The sequence below is a fragment of the Boleophthalmus pectinirostris genome, unplaced genomic scaffold (assembly GCF_026225935.1).
Source record: "Boleophthalmus pectinirostris isolate CB_2022bp ecotype Guang Dong unplaced genomic scaffold, ASM2622593v1 HiC_scaffold_13, whole genome shotgun sequence".
Classification (NCBI taxonomy): Eukaryota; Metazoa; Chordata; class Actinopteri; order Gobiiformes; family Gobiidae; genus Boleophthalmus; species Boleophthalmus pectinirostris.
The window spans coordinates 33,986,817-34,002,394 of NW_026571036.1; the positions used below are offsets into that span (position 1 = coordinate 33,986,817).

Genomic DNA, 15,578 nt, shown 5'->3' on the forward strand with positions numbered 1-15,578 from the left:
TGAGTTTTTATTCGTGAGGTCTACAGCCAGTTGTGTCAGTAAAAGTTATGTGGTTTGGAGCTAGCCTGATTCATCAGCCGGTTTCACTTCGTAGAAACCGTCTGACCTCGCGGCATTAGATTTCGTTCACTCAACAGTACTTTTTTCATTTAACCAACCGCTGCTATTTGGTCGTAATGCACCACTAACGAAGCTAACTGGTATATTAAACTTTTTCCCAAATCCCATAGGAAGAAGGACAGTAATGTCTTCCCCCTTGATAAAATTAACTAAACATTCTCTTTGTTCCAGCTTTAAATCTTCGATCTCAGGAATCATTGCCAACACAGAATATATGGTTCTTTGCTGATTGGCTGGTGCCCGAACTCACACTTTCGGGGTTTTTGTGAACCGTCTAGTGTATTCCGATTCCTGACCTAGTCGCTGGAGAGAAATGAAATTGAGCGGAGGTACTAAGTGGAACCAGCCTGGCAACTTTGGAGCAGGGCTCAGACAGAAATATGTTTTATGTTCAATGGCAATTACTAAAAGGGTCTATTTACTTATGATCCAGAAACATAAAGAAATGTATTTAAAAACAGTGATTAATCAACATGAGAATAAAAACAAATACATAAAAATAAATAGTCATCGCCCAGCTCCACACTTAAACATGAACACAACTTCTTTACAGTGACAACGCACTGTCTAGTCTAGTTCTAACAAAAGTTTCAGAGCAGTGCCTACAGTTAGCATCACACCCTCAGAGAATGTTGATGACATCAGTTGCAAAGTGTCAATAAAGTGAATAAAGAGGGTAGAGTTTTATTGGAATTTCTATCAGCTTTTTCTTTAATATCAGTGGTTGGAAATTCTAGTATTAGATAAAAATACAACCCTTCACAGTACACCAGTATTGATGTAATTATGAACGAGTGACTAAATGGGTGGACAATTCCTTTATGTAAAAGTACTTGAAAGCCCACAGGTAGAAAAGCACCGTATAAAGAGGTGATCATTTAGCATTTCCACTGGACATTTCTTGAGTATCTGCCAAAGAAATAGATCTGCAGATTGATCTCCTCTCAAGTCTTTCTAGCTTTAAACACACTCAACAAGGGCTGAATCGATGAAAACCTTGCTGAACAAAAAACACTTTCACATATTCTTGCTGTATTCTGCAAAACACTCCAGGATAATATTTACAGCTTTTGATCCATTTTGTACCATTGTGAACAGGACCTGAATGACTCTACAAGTGCTTTTCTCAACATGCTGAGTGCTTCTTCATGGTATCACTTCAATTCTTTAACATAGTCCAATGAGTGCCCACAGGACCGCAGAGTAAGCAGAATAAAGTTTAGCAGTCAAAAAATAAGCTGCAGTATGTCCAGTGACTTGTATAAAGGATTTTGTTTACAAAGCACAATTTACACACCAGTAATACAAGAAACACATACGTTTTGTTAATGTTTGTAGAGGCTTAAATATTACGCTATTTTCTGATCTATATTATAATGTTGTATAGAAGTTGTATTTTGTTTTAGCCACACGTGTTTCACACACAAACCCTGCATCTTCAGTTCTCCTTTCAAGTGGAAAACGCTCTGTTCCACCTTGTGATGTCATGTGGTAATACAGGAAATGCTCCAGTGTGTTTTTAAACTCAATACACCTTCACTAGAATCATTTGGATAATTTCAGACCTGAAATGACCAATCTCTACTGAACAAAAAGATAAAAGCAAGCGGTTAACTTGAAAACTACTGCTTCATGACATCACAAGGTGGAACAGAGCATTTTGAGCTTTGGAAACGTAGACAGACTAATAATAAAGATATATTCAACATGTGTGAATGAAACAAAAAACAACTACATGTATGTTTTTGCTGAAGTAACAACATTCCAGTAGGGCTGAAAGCTCACAAGAGTTTATTTTGTGTAATATAGGACCTTTAAAGATGCACTTTGTAACTTTTCTGAAGGAGAGTCCACCACCTGGGCGGCAGTAGCTCAGGTGGAAGAGTGTTCATCCAGTAATCTGAAGGTTGGCGGTTTGAATCACACTCTCGACATAAACATCATTGGTTGAGCGGTCAGATCCACTGATCCACAGGTTGGCTGGCGTGATTCCAGCTCCCACAGATGAATGCTGTCGTTGTGTCCTTGGATAAGACACTTAACCCACCTCGCCCCCAGTGTCTGTGTACACTGGTTGTGGGAATGTGTGTGTGTGTGAATGGGTAAGTGGTTCCTTGTTGTAAAGCCCTTTGAGTGCCCTGAAGGTGAAAAAGCGCTACAGAAAAATGTGACGATTTACAGTTACCATTTACCTGCTTGTCTTACTGGAGATGTTGCTTTACCTGAAATGTTCTGTTTGCCATTGACTTATCCATCTGAAATGTATTACTGTGAGTGGGTTCATTTCTCTACAGATCGGACAAAGCCTGGTGGTGTCATCTACTGGAGATACTAGATACACTAGATACTTTTAATGCCATACTGCGTAATAGTATGCAAAGTTATAATATATCCATGGAGAGCAACAGCTGGCAGACCGCCATCAGAAAAAGTTATGCAATTCACATTTTAAGTATAGGGTATCGGCTAAAATTATTGTGATTTTGCCATTTCAATTTTGCAGACCAAACTTCCTCCATCTTCTCTCCAAGCTATAATATACATATTTCATTCATGTCTATACTTCTAAAGAAGCCAGTAAAATGACACATCAAAAAGCCTGCTTAGCATAAATAAACACCATTATATCACAATGGAGGGGACGGCAGACTAACGAAACAGCAACTTTTACAATGTAATTTTCAACAGCGAAAAACAACGAGTGATGGACAGGTAAATGAGGACATAATTAGAATTTCAAATGCGTTGTTGTGAATGCGGCATGCCATTAGTGCTTTTAGTGAGGTATGGTTCATTATACAGGGCCTATTCAAGCATACAGAGAATTTGTAAGCCCAGCTCCGCTCAATAATAATTTCACAAAAGGGAGCAGCAAGCAAGCGCATTACCCATATTCAAAGTAAAAGTTGATAAAATCTTAATTCCCGTGGTTGAAATAAGCCGATCTGGAAGCTGTTGTGGAGCGTAGATTAGGTGTAGTTCTAATTACTGGAGAGTGGTATCGGAGCAGAGGAGCAGAGGAGATGGGCAGAACGAGCGCTGTCAGATGCTGATTGGGAGCACTGATACAGCAGAGGAAAAGCAGCTCTTGTGCATAATATGATTGGGCTGGTATCTCGTCACTGAAGCTGGAAGTACTACAGAGAAATGTACTTTTAATATAATCTAATGCATTTATTGTGAATGAAATGAAGAGGTATTGAAGGTTATGTTGTAGGGTTGTGACTAACAGTTTGAGTGGTTGACTTGTCAGTGATTAGTTTTTTGATTAGTGAACTAGTCAAGTGATTATTTCTATTGTACATGAAACTTTTCAAATTCATTATCAACAAAATTAAGGTTGAAATATAGTGAATGAATACATATAATATTAATAAATAAAGTGTATTAATGCGTGCCTGGGTACACAAGCTACAGCACAAGCAATTAGTGTGATTTATTGAGTTAAACTTTCCATAAACTTTCATAAAGCAAGTATAAGTTTAAGAATCTGAACACTTGTGTAGAAAATAGCAGTCATGAATTGTCATGTAGATAAATAGACAATGATGTCAGTTAAGACGCACAGAAATAGATAATGTACTGCTTTGAATGAAAATGACAGGTTTAAAAGTAAAAGGTGGGCTTGGAAGTCTGGAAGAAAGGATGAGATTATACGATTCTCTTCATCATTCTTTCTTAATCATTCCAGAGAAATGAGTTTGTCATTTTGAGATATGTATGTACATTTTTTGTTTGGGGTGGGAGTGGAGGGGAACAAGGGGTTACTATTGCCTTGTTTCCATGGAGATGTCACAGCTTTGCCTAGAAGGATTTACAAAAGTGCATTAATGTTCTATCTTGCATTACCCAGTTACAGTTTATTACCATCTTATCTACGTGGACATTGATAAGCTTAATGTCACTTGGTGGAACATCCCAGCTAAAAATATCTTGAGATGAGCAAGTGACAGACCCTCCACCACAAAAGTTATACTACCTCTTTAAAACGCTATTGGTACAGAAAAAAATAAATTATAAATACAGCAGCTTTTCTTCAAAGTATTTAATGCAACAGTATTATTCATATGAACCATCTCCAACTCACAGTCTGAGGACCTCAGGGACTGGCCCCCTGCTGGTGCCCAGAGTCACGACTAAACACGGGGAGTCAGCGTTTCAGTTTTATGCAACTAAAACCTGGAACTCTTCCTGAACATGTGAGACAGGCCTCTGCTCTGACTAAGTTTAAATCCAGCCTAAAAACTGTTCTGTTTAGCTGCTTATGTCTGAAAGGGTTTTGGTCCACACTTTTCTCTTTTAATGCAAATTTGATGATTATTATATGTTTTTTATGCTGATTATTTAAATCTGTATAGTAATTTTTATGTCTTTCTTATTCTGTAAAGCACTGTGAATTACTTTGTGTACAAACTGTGATACAGAAATAAACTTGCCTTGCCTTCTATAATGTCGATCTCAAAAATGTTGATACCGGAATAGGTACCAAAAACTCATCGGTACCCACCTTTCAAGTACCAAAACCAAAGGAAACACTCTCTGTCAACTTCTGACTTAATAGATGGATAATAAGGTCAGCACAGTCAGAAATATAAGAAATAGGAAGTTTCCAACAAACTGCATCATGTTAAACAGCAAGTAAAGAAGCAACATAAACCTCAAATTTTAACTTTCCCTTTATAAAAGTGTGTATCTGTATCAAAAACTGTTCATGTTTTTCTCTCAGTTTTTAGTCTGAATGGGTTGCTTTGTCCTGTATGCATGTTGTCCACAAATTAATTATTCACGTGTGGCGCAACCATTAAGAAAAACTGAAAATTACAGCTTTGCCATTGAATAAGGACATGCACACTCCTGCTATAATCAAAGCCAATAACTCAAATTTTCTTACTTGAATGAAACCGCACTGATTGTCCCTGTCAGTCTCGCTGGGGTCCAGCCTTCTCTTGTTCTATAATAATGGAATCCAATTTAGACCCTTGTCTCTGTATTGTTCAGAAGAAGCACCAAAACAGACTGTTCTTCCTCTGGCAGTTACAGCTCATTAGAAGAAGAGAGAGTCAATTTTCCCAGAACTCCGTGCACATCATGGCGCCTTTTCAAACATTAGTCATTGTAAACAGACACCAGCCACTGTTATTTAAAACTCACTCACACTGACAGGGGATAATCGTATGTGCCATATTTTATGATTCATGTGAACCCAAACGAACAGCAAAAAATCAAGAGGTGAGGAAAAAAAGAATCAGTACTTGCACTACCTCAAAACAACATGAATAAAAGTACTCAAAGGACTTACTTGAGTAAAAATACTTTCATTAGTCCAAGTAGGAAATATGAAAGTTTGCAGACAAATATATTTGATTTCTCATAAATAATTAATTGCTAATTTTTAGGGCTGTAGGCCTGTAGTCGTTTAGTTGGTCAATGAATTGGACAAAGCCATGTTGTCTTAGTCCCATTTTGGATGGGATCCGAGGGCAACTGATCATCATTTAAATCCCAAAATTTCTTACGATATACGTTCACAAACATTTGATGTTTTGATGACAACAACTACACCAATAAAATAGGAACATTGAGAAATAAATCTTCATCCTATTTAGGTTATAAACATGCTTGAACTTATGAATTTTATTGCGATGCTTTTGTGGAGGACGATAGTGGGCTCTTGGGATATTTTCATAACAATAAGCTATTAAACTTTGACAAACTTTGTCTTAGGCGATCTAGATCTGTATTAGCTGACACATTTATTAACCACAGCAGAAAGGAGAAATTAGTGAGTGAGTTAGATGAAGATTTGTGTTCTTTGTATTTACTAGTAAAAAGACTATCTGTCTTTAGAAATACATTGTTTATTTCAAAATTAGTTATTTTTGCATGAACTACTGTGCAGTTGGTCGATCAGTAGGAAGATTACTAATTACTGAAATATTAATAGTCTTTTCAGGAGCGGTTTACAATTAAGATAAATTATTCATTCACCTCCTCAGTGATAAAGGGAGCAGTGTCTTGCTGTAGGGCACAATGGCATTATGCAAAGCCAGATGTCAACTTTACTTTGGGTTAGTGGGTGAAAGGCTCTATTTGAGATACTACTACTACTACTCCCATTCAAAGTGATCATGACTCATTCTAGTGCTACTACCACTACAGGTGTCAGGTGGTGTGAGATGTCAGTTGTGAGATAGTGGTGAAAATGTGTTAATAGTATAGTAGTAAATCTTTACATTTTGTGATATAGAGTGTTTGAGCACCTTGAAACGTGCTATATTTCAAGGAATCACTCACCTATTCATGGGACTGTGGCTGTGACCGCTCTACCAACAATGTTTATTCTAAATTTAAAGGAGAATACACAATATACAATGCACTTTTAGTTACTTTCTCCATTCCCTAAACACAAGGCTGTATAAACTGAATTATTTGGGTGCATTATGTGTTTGTAGAGTCGTACCGTGCTTCTCTGTGCTGAGTGAGTGCAGTAGTTTCTCCTGTTGGTCTAAACGCTGTAGGAGATCGGCCTGTTCAGAGTCTCGGCTGTGCCTCAGGGCCTTCAGCTGATCCTTGGTGTGCTGATGCTGCCTCTTCAGACTCTGCTCTCTTTTGTTACGCTCTCGCACCTCCTCACAAAGCCAGCGCACCTTCGACTGACGGGGGAAAAGGAATCAAAAGATCAGAAATGGCTCCGTTTGTATCTTAAAGGTGCACTATATACGGTAACTTTTCTGGTGGAGGGTCAGTAACCCGTTTGTTTCCATAGAGATTGTATTGCTTTGCCAAGAATGTTCCACAGGGTGACGTGAATCTCATCTCTCTATGTAGACAAGCATGTGATTCCACCAGGCAAAGTTACAGATCATAAACAAAGCTGTGTTAAAGGCTCCCAGAAAATCGGTGCATTGTTGACTTATCGGTGCACATGAACACTGAATATTTCACACAAATCAACCTACTTTATATTATATTTTAGCAGTGAAACTTTTCTCAAATTCTCCATAGCAATGAATGGGATTCCCGCTTAACTGGAAGTACCACCACAAAAAAGTTCAGTTTAGTAGTAGCTAGAGGCAAAAGTGGACAGGGCGGAATGGAATAATGTTAATTGATACTTTGAAGTGACATCATGCTGGGGGTGTTCTTCCTTTGTTCTACCTTTTACCTCTATTGGGAGAAATCAGCAGTTACCATGGTGACACAATGCACAGACCAAAAAGGTTAAGATGTAATAGTTTAAGATAAAATACAAATAAAACATTTTCAGGAGCCTATATCAATACAAGAGTCCATGGTCCTGTTTAAGTGTTAAGATTTTCAACAAAAAGTTCAGAGTGACTAACTAAAAAAAAACAAAAACAAAAAAAAACTGACTAGTGTTAGTTATCTTTTTGTGACTGGAATTTTAAGTGTAAAAAACTTGTTTAACAGCACACATCATCTCACCTGTTGTAGTTCCAAACATATTCAGCTCCTTCTGGTCATATTGTGATAAAATAAAGCTCAATTTAAAGTCTAACTTCAGAAACAACTTCAGACAGAGCAGTGCCTACAGTTATTAAGTATCATCACCCTAAGTATCAGATTTTTTGGATAATCCTAGGTGATAAATTTGAAAACACATGACTGCACAACAATTTTTAAAATGTATTCCTGTGAGTGCTGAGGGATGAGTATCTTCTAGCAGGGAAAATCAAAGTTCCTGGTTATATAAGCCCTCTAATTGAATAGAGCAGTGTAAGCACCATGTTATGCTCATCATGTCACGTGTTAATCCTGTGTTCTCTCCATTATGTGAAGGATCGGATGGAAAGCCGCATTCGCTGCTTTAAATCCTTACCTTTGTCTCAGCTAACCAGCGGTGGGGGTCTCGCACTAATCCAGGCTTCTGCAAGATTGCCTGTTAAAAGAGCAGGAAAAAGACACAAGTGAGTCACGTTGGCAGCGTTTCAAAGAAGCACTTTCTACAGAACGCATTCGTCGAAATTTGAAAATAATTAACTTGACATTTAGAAAATCAGAAATAAATTTGTGCAGTGCATTTGGCAAAAACTAAAATGCATCCTCCATTATCTGTTATGGCTGTTTAGGTAACCAAGAGAGACTGTGTGAAATAGAAGAACTAATGAGATGAGTGATGAGGTGAGTCTTGGAAGTGAAGAATTAGAAAGTTGAGGAATAAACCATTTGTACTCAACTTTTTAACAGATTTATACTGTCAGTGGTAAAAGACATTAGCAGGTAACATAATAGCTTTATGCATTTAGGAATGACCAACGAAAAGAAAATTGACCAAGCTTTGCATACAGTTTTGTACCATTATGTGTTACCATAAAATACAGATTGAAGGTTGAAGTATTGTATTGTTGTGAAGTTGCTACAGTATGTTTGGTGAAGCAAAGGTTTTCTTCAAATCCAAGAAAAAAATAAACAAAAAATGGTACTTTGACTTGTCTCAACTTTTGCCCACACAATTGAACACTTTGTTTCTTGTTTGGGTGTGTAGAGCAACTTAATTAAAAATAGATTATTTTGCCTATTAAAAGCCTTGACAACATTAAAACCTAAAAAACTAGAAAAAAAACAACAAAACAAAACATGAATTTCAGTTTTTAAATGCTCGATCCAGCTAACATTAAAGTGCTTCTATGTGTAACAGTAATTGCACTTCAGACCAAATCCCACACACACACTCACACACACGCACGCACGCACACACACGCACACACATTGGGCTCCTGCTTGTGTTTGTGTGTTGTCAAAATGAGCTCTGGGAGAATGTTCCCTGATCCATCTGAGACAAGCGTGTCAGCATCAGACATTCAAACTGTGAGCCAGCTCCTAATGACTGCTGACACAACACACACACACTGGCTTGGGGTAATCACACAAACAAGTGCACACCCACACACACACACACACACCCACACACCACACACACACCCACACACACCCACACACACACACACACACACCACACCACACCACACACACACACACCACACCACACACACACCCACACACACACCACACACACACACACACACACACCCACACACACACACACACACACACACACACACACACACACACACACACACACACACCACACACACACCACACACACACACACACACACACCCACACACACACCCACACACACACACACACACACACACACCACACACACACCACACACACACACACCACACCCACACACACCACACACACACACACACACACACACACACCACACACACACACACACACACACACACCACACACACACACACACACACACACACACACACACCCACACACCCACACACACCACACACACACACACACACACCCACACACACACACACACACCCACACACACCCACACACACCACACACACCCACACACACACCCCACACACCCACACACCCACACACACCACACCACACACACCCACCCACACACACACACACCACACACACAGCCTAAACAAGGTCCTTTACTTTATTACAGTACCACATGCATTTGTCAACTAAAGGTAAAGGAAGGTTTCCATTGTAGAAGATTATGAGATACTGCTTGCCTCCGTTATCCAAACTTTAGCAGCATTCTCACCAACATTGCAAAGAGTTTATAAGAGCTTTTCACAACTTTCAGAGGCAGAGAGCAGGGTTTTGGTCTGATGGTAATGTTAATAACAACTAGCATGCTAACAGCACACTAGCCTTACTTCTACTTTAAAAGTTTTGTAATTATTGAATTGAAGAAGCCAATTCACTCAAAAATATTTGTTCAGTTGACAGAATTCAATTTTTCTTTTGCTTTATAATTAGATGCAAACAACACGGCAGTCTCAGTTTGACCCCAGCAGCTGCTTTTGCAATATCTCTGTACAGAGGCAAAACTAACTGTACATAATTACATACTACCTTGTGTAATTGTGTGTCGAATTCATATTTCTTGCAAAATAAACACAAGCCAGTAAAGCTTCTGTTTTTATAACAAACTCCATTACATCCCTAGCCCACAGGCTTGGTGATTACCCAAAGTCAGAATAAAATGAGTTGATATGGTTAATCCTAGTTGTCCTATGTAAATGCAGAGTTCTAACAGCAATTGTTATTCAGGTCTGGACAAATGGAACTTTCAAACTGCTTAAAATGTCCTAGCAGGTTTTATAATAAAAAGCCAGCCTGACTGGAGGCTACAGCTGCAGTGCAGTCTATAAAATATAAAGTAGCTGTACGTCTATTGTAGTTTTAGACATGGGTCTGCAAGTGCTCCACAACTGACAATATACTTTGTCCTGGAGGGAAAGTCTAAAGGTTCAGGCCATAAGCTGTTTGAATTTTGAAAGAAACTCTGCCATACTGCGAGATTATTGTATTGTAGTGTGCACAAAGAAAAAGTGATGATCTTGCTCGCCTTGAACCAGAGTCTCTGCAGTGAAGAGAGAGGAAAAGGCAGAAAAATACGGCAGAAAAAAGGCAAAGCAGAAGTAGCTCTCCTCTGACTATAGGTGCAGACCTGCTCGCACCCCCACTCAGAATCATGAAAAGGCTAATGCTACGGCCTGCTTTCCTCAAGTGCCCCTCATGGCTCCGTGTTTACACATGATCCACAGTCAGCGGGAGCATTTGGAGCTTTTTCTGTCCTTTGCTTTGGTAAACAACGCCGGCGCTGCACAGGTGTCAAGCCATTTTCCCCACAACGTCACTCAAGTTCAGTTCCAAGCAAAATGAATATCCCAGAGATGTTGCCACGGTAGCTCAAAGCGTCTGAACGGCTCACAGCTGTGTAGAGGCCCCCATCACGGGCGTGTGGCGGAGCGTGTGATTGTGTGGGTGGATAAAACATGGCGCTACGATTCTTTTTACTCTTCCCACAGAATCAAAGGCAGCAGCAGCACGGGCAGGCAAACAGGAGGTGGAAGTGTTGAGAAGGTGGAGAAAGCTGCAGGTTCAAAGTGCTGTCTACTGAGTTAAAGTGAAAAAAGGCCAAAAGTGGAGGTAATCTGGAGTCTGCCCCAGCTAACAAGCAATAGCACAGGTTATGTCTCTTTTAAGCTCAGAGTGAACGTGTGACTTTCTCTGACACCAGTGGTACAACAGTGAGTTAGAGAATGGGGAGTATGCCAAAAACTTATATTAGAATTTTCTTACAGTCTAATCAGGATTTAGATTTTTATTACAATTAATATTTTCTTAGTATCTTTTATGCAGTCTTTAAAGAGCACATATTACACTATTTCTCATCTATGTTATAATGTTGTTTAATCATCAAAAACTTTATATTATTCACCTGGTTTAGGTCAATGTTCCTCAGATGCTGGACGATGTTCAGCTCCACCTGCATTTAAATAAGATCACTATAGCGCCCCCTAACATAGACGTGAACCATTATCTAATTTGGAGTCATCTAAGGCTGCGTTCAGACTGCAGCCTGAAGTGACCCAAATCCGATTTTTTGGCCCCTATGTGATCTGTATCTGATCTTTTAATGACAGTCTGAACGGCACAGATCCGATTTTTTCAAATGCGACCCAGACCACTGGGATATGTGCTCCTAAAACTGATACATATCTGATCTTTTGACATGCGACTTCAGTGTGAATGGCCAAAGTGCATTCATCCACCTACAAGTTATCAACAAGACACAACGTCACTATTCTGCGCTGAAGTAGGCGAAAATTGTTAATGAACTCCGTGTCACTGAAGCGAAGCACATCACCACTCACCACTCTTGACTCCGTCTCCACATCCACACGTTCCTTTCAACGGACGCTGCCGCTGCTCCACAAAACACCACGACCAAAAACCTCGTCCTTCTCCTTCTCAATCTCCTCCTTAAAACAAGTAAGTTGTTCATGTTCTGGCTCCGTTACGAGAGGAACTTTAAAATCTCCAGGTGCTCGATGCTGCGTCCATGTTTGGACAACTTCCGTAAACACAGAGCACGCTCGCTGCGGTTGACGTCATCGTGTCTCCAGTGCACATGCGGGACACTTTTGGGCCGTTTACTGTTCACACAGGGGATCGAATACAAGTCGCATTTAATTGAAAATGTGAACGACCTCGCAAAAACATCGGATTTCACAAAAAAATCGGAATTGAGCGTTAAGCCCTGCAGTCTGAACGTAGCCTAACTTATCCAACATTAACTTTCTATGCATAAGAAAAGTAACTACACATACATCAAAGTTAACTACACATACATCATGCAAAATTTATAATGTAATAATTGCTTAGTTGATAGCAATCTGTGTTTTTTTTTTTTTGTCTTAATAACTTAGAATCTGAATTGAATTAAGTCTCGGTGGCTTTCTAATATTGCTGTTCATTGCATTGCATTATCACTGCAATTCAGTAAGGGACTATTTTCTTGTTCTTTTGAATTAAAACAAAATAAGAAAAAAAAAAGTTGTGCTCACTGATACTTCACTACAACAGTTTTACCTCCATTTTGGCTGTGGCAACAAGAACTGGGAGAAAAGAGGTTATCTTGGGGTAACTGCAAACTAATACAGCCCTTAACTGTTAATGATTCCCCTCATTAAGCCAATCAGGGGCGAGTTTGACTTCTTTTCACTATGACAGATTACAAATGAGGCGCGGCACTGGCTCAAATATCCGGGTGGAAGACTGCTGGCTGAGATTAGCAAATCCATATCAGCAGATAAGAGCTGGCTAGGTTCATTAGCCCTGAGCGGCAGAAGGAACCAGTTTAAGAAGCAGGAATAAGAGGGCACGGGGATCATTCTGGGGCTACATTATAGAGTTGGGATTCCTTTATCACTGTGAAATGGTCAGAATAATTTGAACTTGGAACTGATTAAAGGGTCAGTAACTTTTCTGGTGGGTGGTCTGACACTGTTTTAACTCCGTAGAGATAGTATTGCTTTTTGCCTAGAATAGTCCACAGTCTGACATTAAATTTATAAATTTTGTCCTTATTTAATTACAGCCAAGTATTTGTAATCTCAATCTTTAGTCAGGGCAGTCATGTGTGATGTCACATAATACTTGAAATTGCAGTAGCTAGTTATTTTGACTGCTTTTGAAGATAAAGCTGCAAATTCACAAAAAAAGGAACCAGGAACGATAAGCAATGCTATTAAAACACCATATACACAGTAGGAATGTAATAATATTCTAAATATCACAATATCGTATCATCAAAAGTTTCACAATATTATCATGGGCCATCACAATATAGCAAATTCCAAGTTTCTTTACTTAAATACATTGTGATCATGCAGCAACAGTTAAAAAAACTACATAGACCATGATCCTTTGCTTTGTTTCAGTATAATCTACATGATGAAATAACTGTTATTAAGCACTTTTAAATCATAATTCTTTTGATTATGACAGAAAAGTAGCATATTTACAATTATGTAATCGTCCACAAAATATTCCAATAAATATCCTACCGTGAGATACGCAAAATTTGGATATCATTACATCCCTAGTACACAGTTAATTAAAGCAAATCTAAGACAGAATAGTGTATGTACCTGTAGTTTATCTTCTCCGTTCTTGTGGAGTTGGCGGCAGGCGAGATCCAGTTCGTCTCCCAGGGCTGTGAGCACGACCTCTTGTTCTTCCTCCATCTTAGACACCTTTTCCTTCAGCAGGATCAGCTCCGACTCTGATGTGCGTCTCCTTTCATTTGACCTGACCTGAACAGAGCAGAGACAACAGCCCATCACATGTGAGATTTCTTTTAGTACAAATTTTCAAAGATGGATTCAAAAAGAAAAAAGGGAAAATTGATTTACAATATGATCATGAATTACACCTGAATTGTGCCATTTGGAAAGGAATGCAGAGAAACCCAGAGCAGCGCCTTCTTTCATTTAACCTGACCTTAACGCAGCAGAGACAACAGCCCCAAATCAGCCCTGTGAGAGGTTATTTAATCAGAGTTTCAAAGACTAATTCAAAAAGAAAATGTGAAATTTACTTACAGTATGATTATGAATTACTTCTGAATTGTGCTGTTTTGAAAGGATTTGAGTGCAGATGATATGGTTTACAATTGCTGTTATTTACGCCTAACGACAGTTTCATTTTAAATCTATTATACAAGAACTACAGAAAATGGTCAGCTACTTTGTAAACTGTTTTCTCACTCAGTTTCAACATTTAACCTACATTTTAAGTATTTTGTACAGACATCAGTAGATAAAAGTCCCACAACATTCAACATTATCACTGCATAGTAGGGATGGGCATTCGATGAAATTTTCTTAATCGATCGTCGGAAGAATTAACGATCGATTATCGATTAATCATTAACGTTTTTATATTAAAATGATCATCGTTATTATTACTATCTGCACTACTAATCTGCATAAATAAATTAAACTTTACGACATATAAACCGTAACGACTCTAGAGCCACATCAATCTGTTTGACATTATAATGTGTTTAATTCAGTTTTGCGCAACTCTCACAGAAACGAAACTTAAAACCGCATCGCTAATTTGCATAAACTCAGCGAAGATAAAACTACAGCTCTTGTGTTGCTGATGCGGTCAATTTCTGTTGGATTAAAAGACATGATTCAGTGTACAGGTTAGTGTGACCATATTTGCGTTTATCAAAACCAGGACACCGTACGGGGGTGGGAGGTTGGGAATCGTCATCGACATTGCGCGACTCTCACCTGGTAAAACTTTTTCCCACTGGACACCGAAACATATGTGCTGCTTTGTACACTGTGCACAAGGACTCCCACTTGTCCCGAATGCAACAGAAAGCGTAGAATTTCTTGTACAAATCATTGTTAAATACACATTTGTGCTTCGGTACGCTGCAGACTGACCGAATGTTTGTGTTTGCTTGCTCCTTCTGAGTGCAGAGACACATGTACAGACCCGTTTGGTCAGGCTAAGCACAGCAACCTACATTCGGTTTGTCGATTAAAATTAATGTAATCGATGAAATTCTTAATGATCAATTATCGATTAATCGATTAATCATGCCCATCCCTACTGCATAGTATTACCAAGTTCCTGCCACAGTTGCATGACAGAAGTATACAGTCCTCTTTGCAAGGTTTCAAATTTTAAAGTGAATGTTTTTACACATTTATGAATTACTCATTGAAATATATTTAAGGGTCCATATTATCCATATTTCAGATTTATGTTATGTGTTGTTTCTCAATCAAAAACAAAACTGGGGTTGTGTTTTGTTTTATTCACACGTACACAGAAATCTTGCATATTTAGGACGTGTTCTTTTCTCAAATGGAAAACACTCTGCTCCACTTTGTGATGTCATGTGGTAATACAGGTGCTGCACTGTGTTTTTAAACTCAATAAACTTCACTAGAATCATCTGAATACTTTCAGCCTTAGAATTACCAATCTCCACTTAACTTAAAAGGTTAATTGTAGCTATTAACTTGAAAACTACCACCTCATGACATCACAAGGTAGAACAGAGC

The 15,578-nt window shown here is 38.8% G+C and overlaps 1 protein-coding gene across 4 annotated transcripts in view; it reads right to left on the reverse strand.

Annotated features, from left to right (window-relative positions):
• The window catches only part of LOC110162776 (centrosomal protein of 128 kDa), a 74,256-nt gene that overhangs the window by 26,226 nt on the left and 32,452 nt on the right, over positions 1 to 15,578 (reverse strand). For 3 of the 4 annotated variants that reach the window (XM_055149613.1, XM_055149614.1, XM_055149612.1), the window contains 3 exons: positions 13,638 to 13,802; positions 7,961 to 8,020; positions 6,581 to 6,773 (listed from right to left, as the gene is read on the reverse strand). In XM_055149613.1, the coding sequence (XP_055005588.1) occupies positions 6,581 to 6,773; positions 7,961 to 8,020; positions 13,638 to 13,802 (418 nt within the window). Of the gene's footprint in view, positions 1 to 5,011; positions 5,072 to 6,580; positions 6,774 to 7,960; positions 8,021 to 13,637; positions 13,803 to 15,578 lie in introns of all 4 variants that reach the window. The other variant, XM_055149615.1, reaches the window with a different exon arrangement.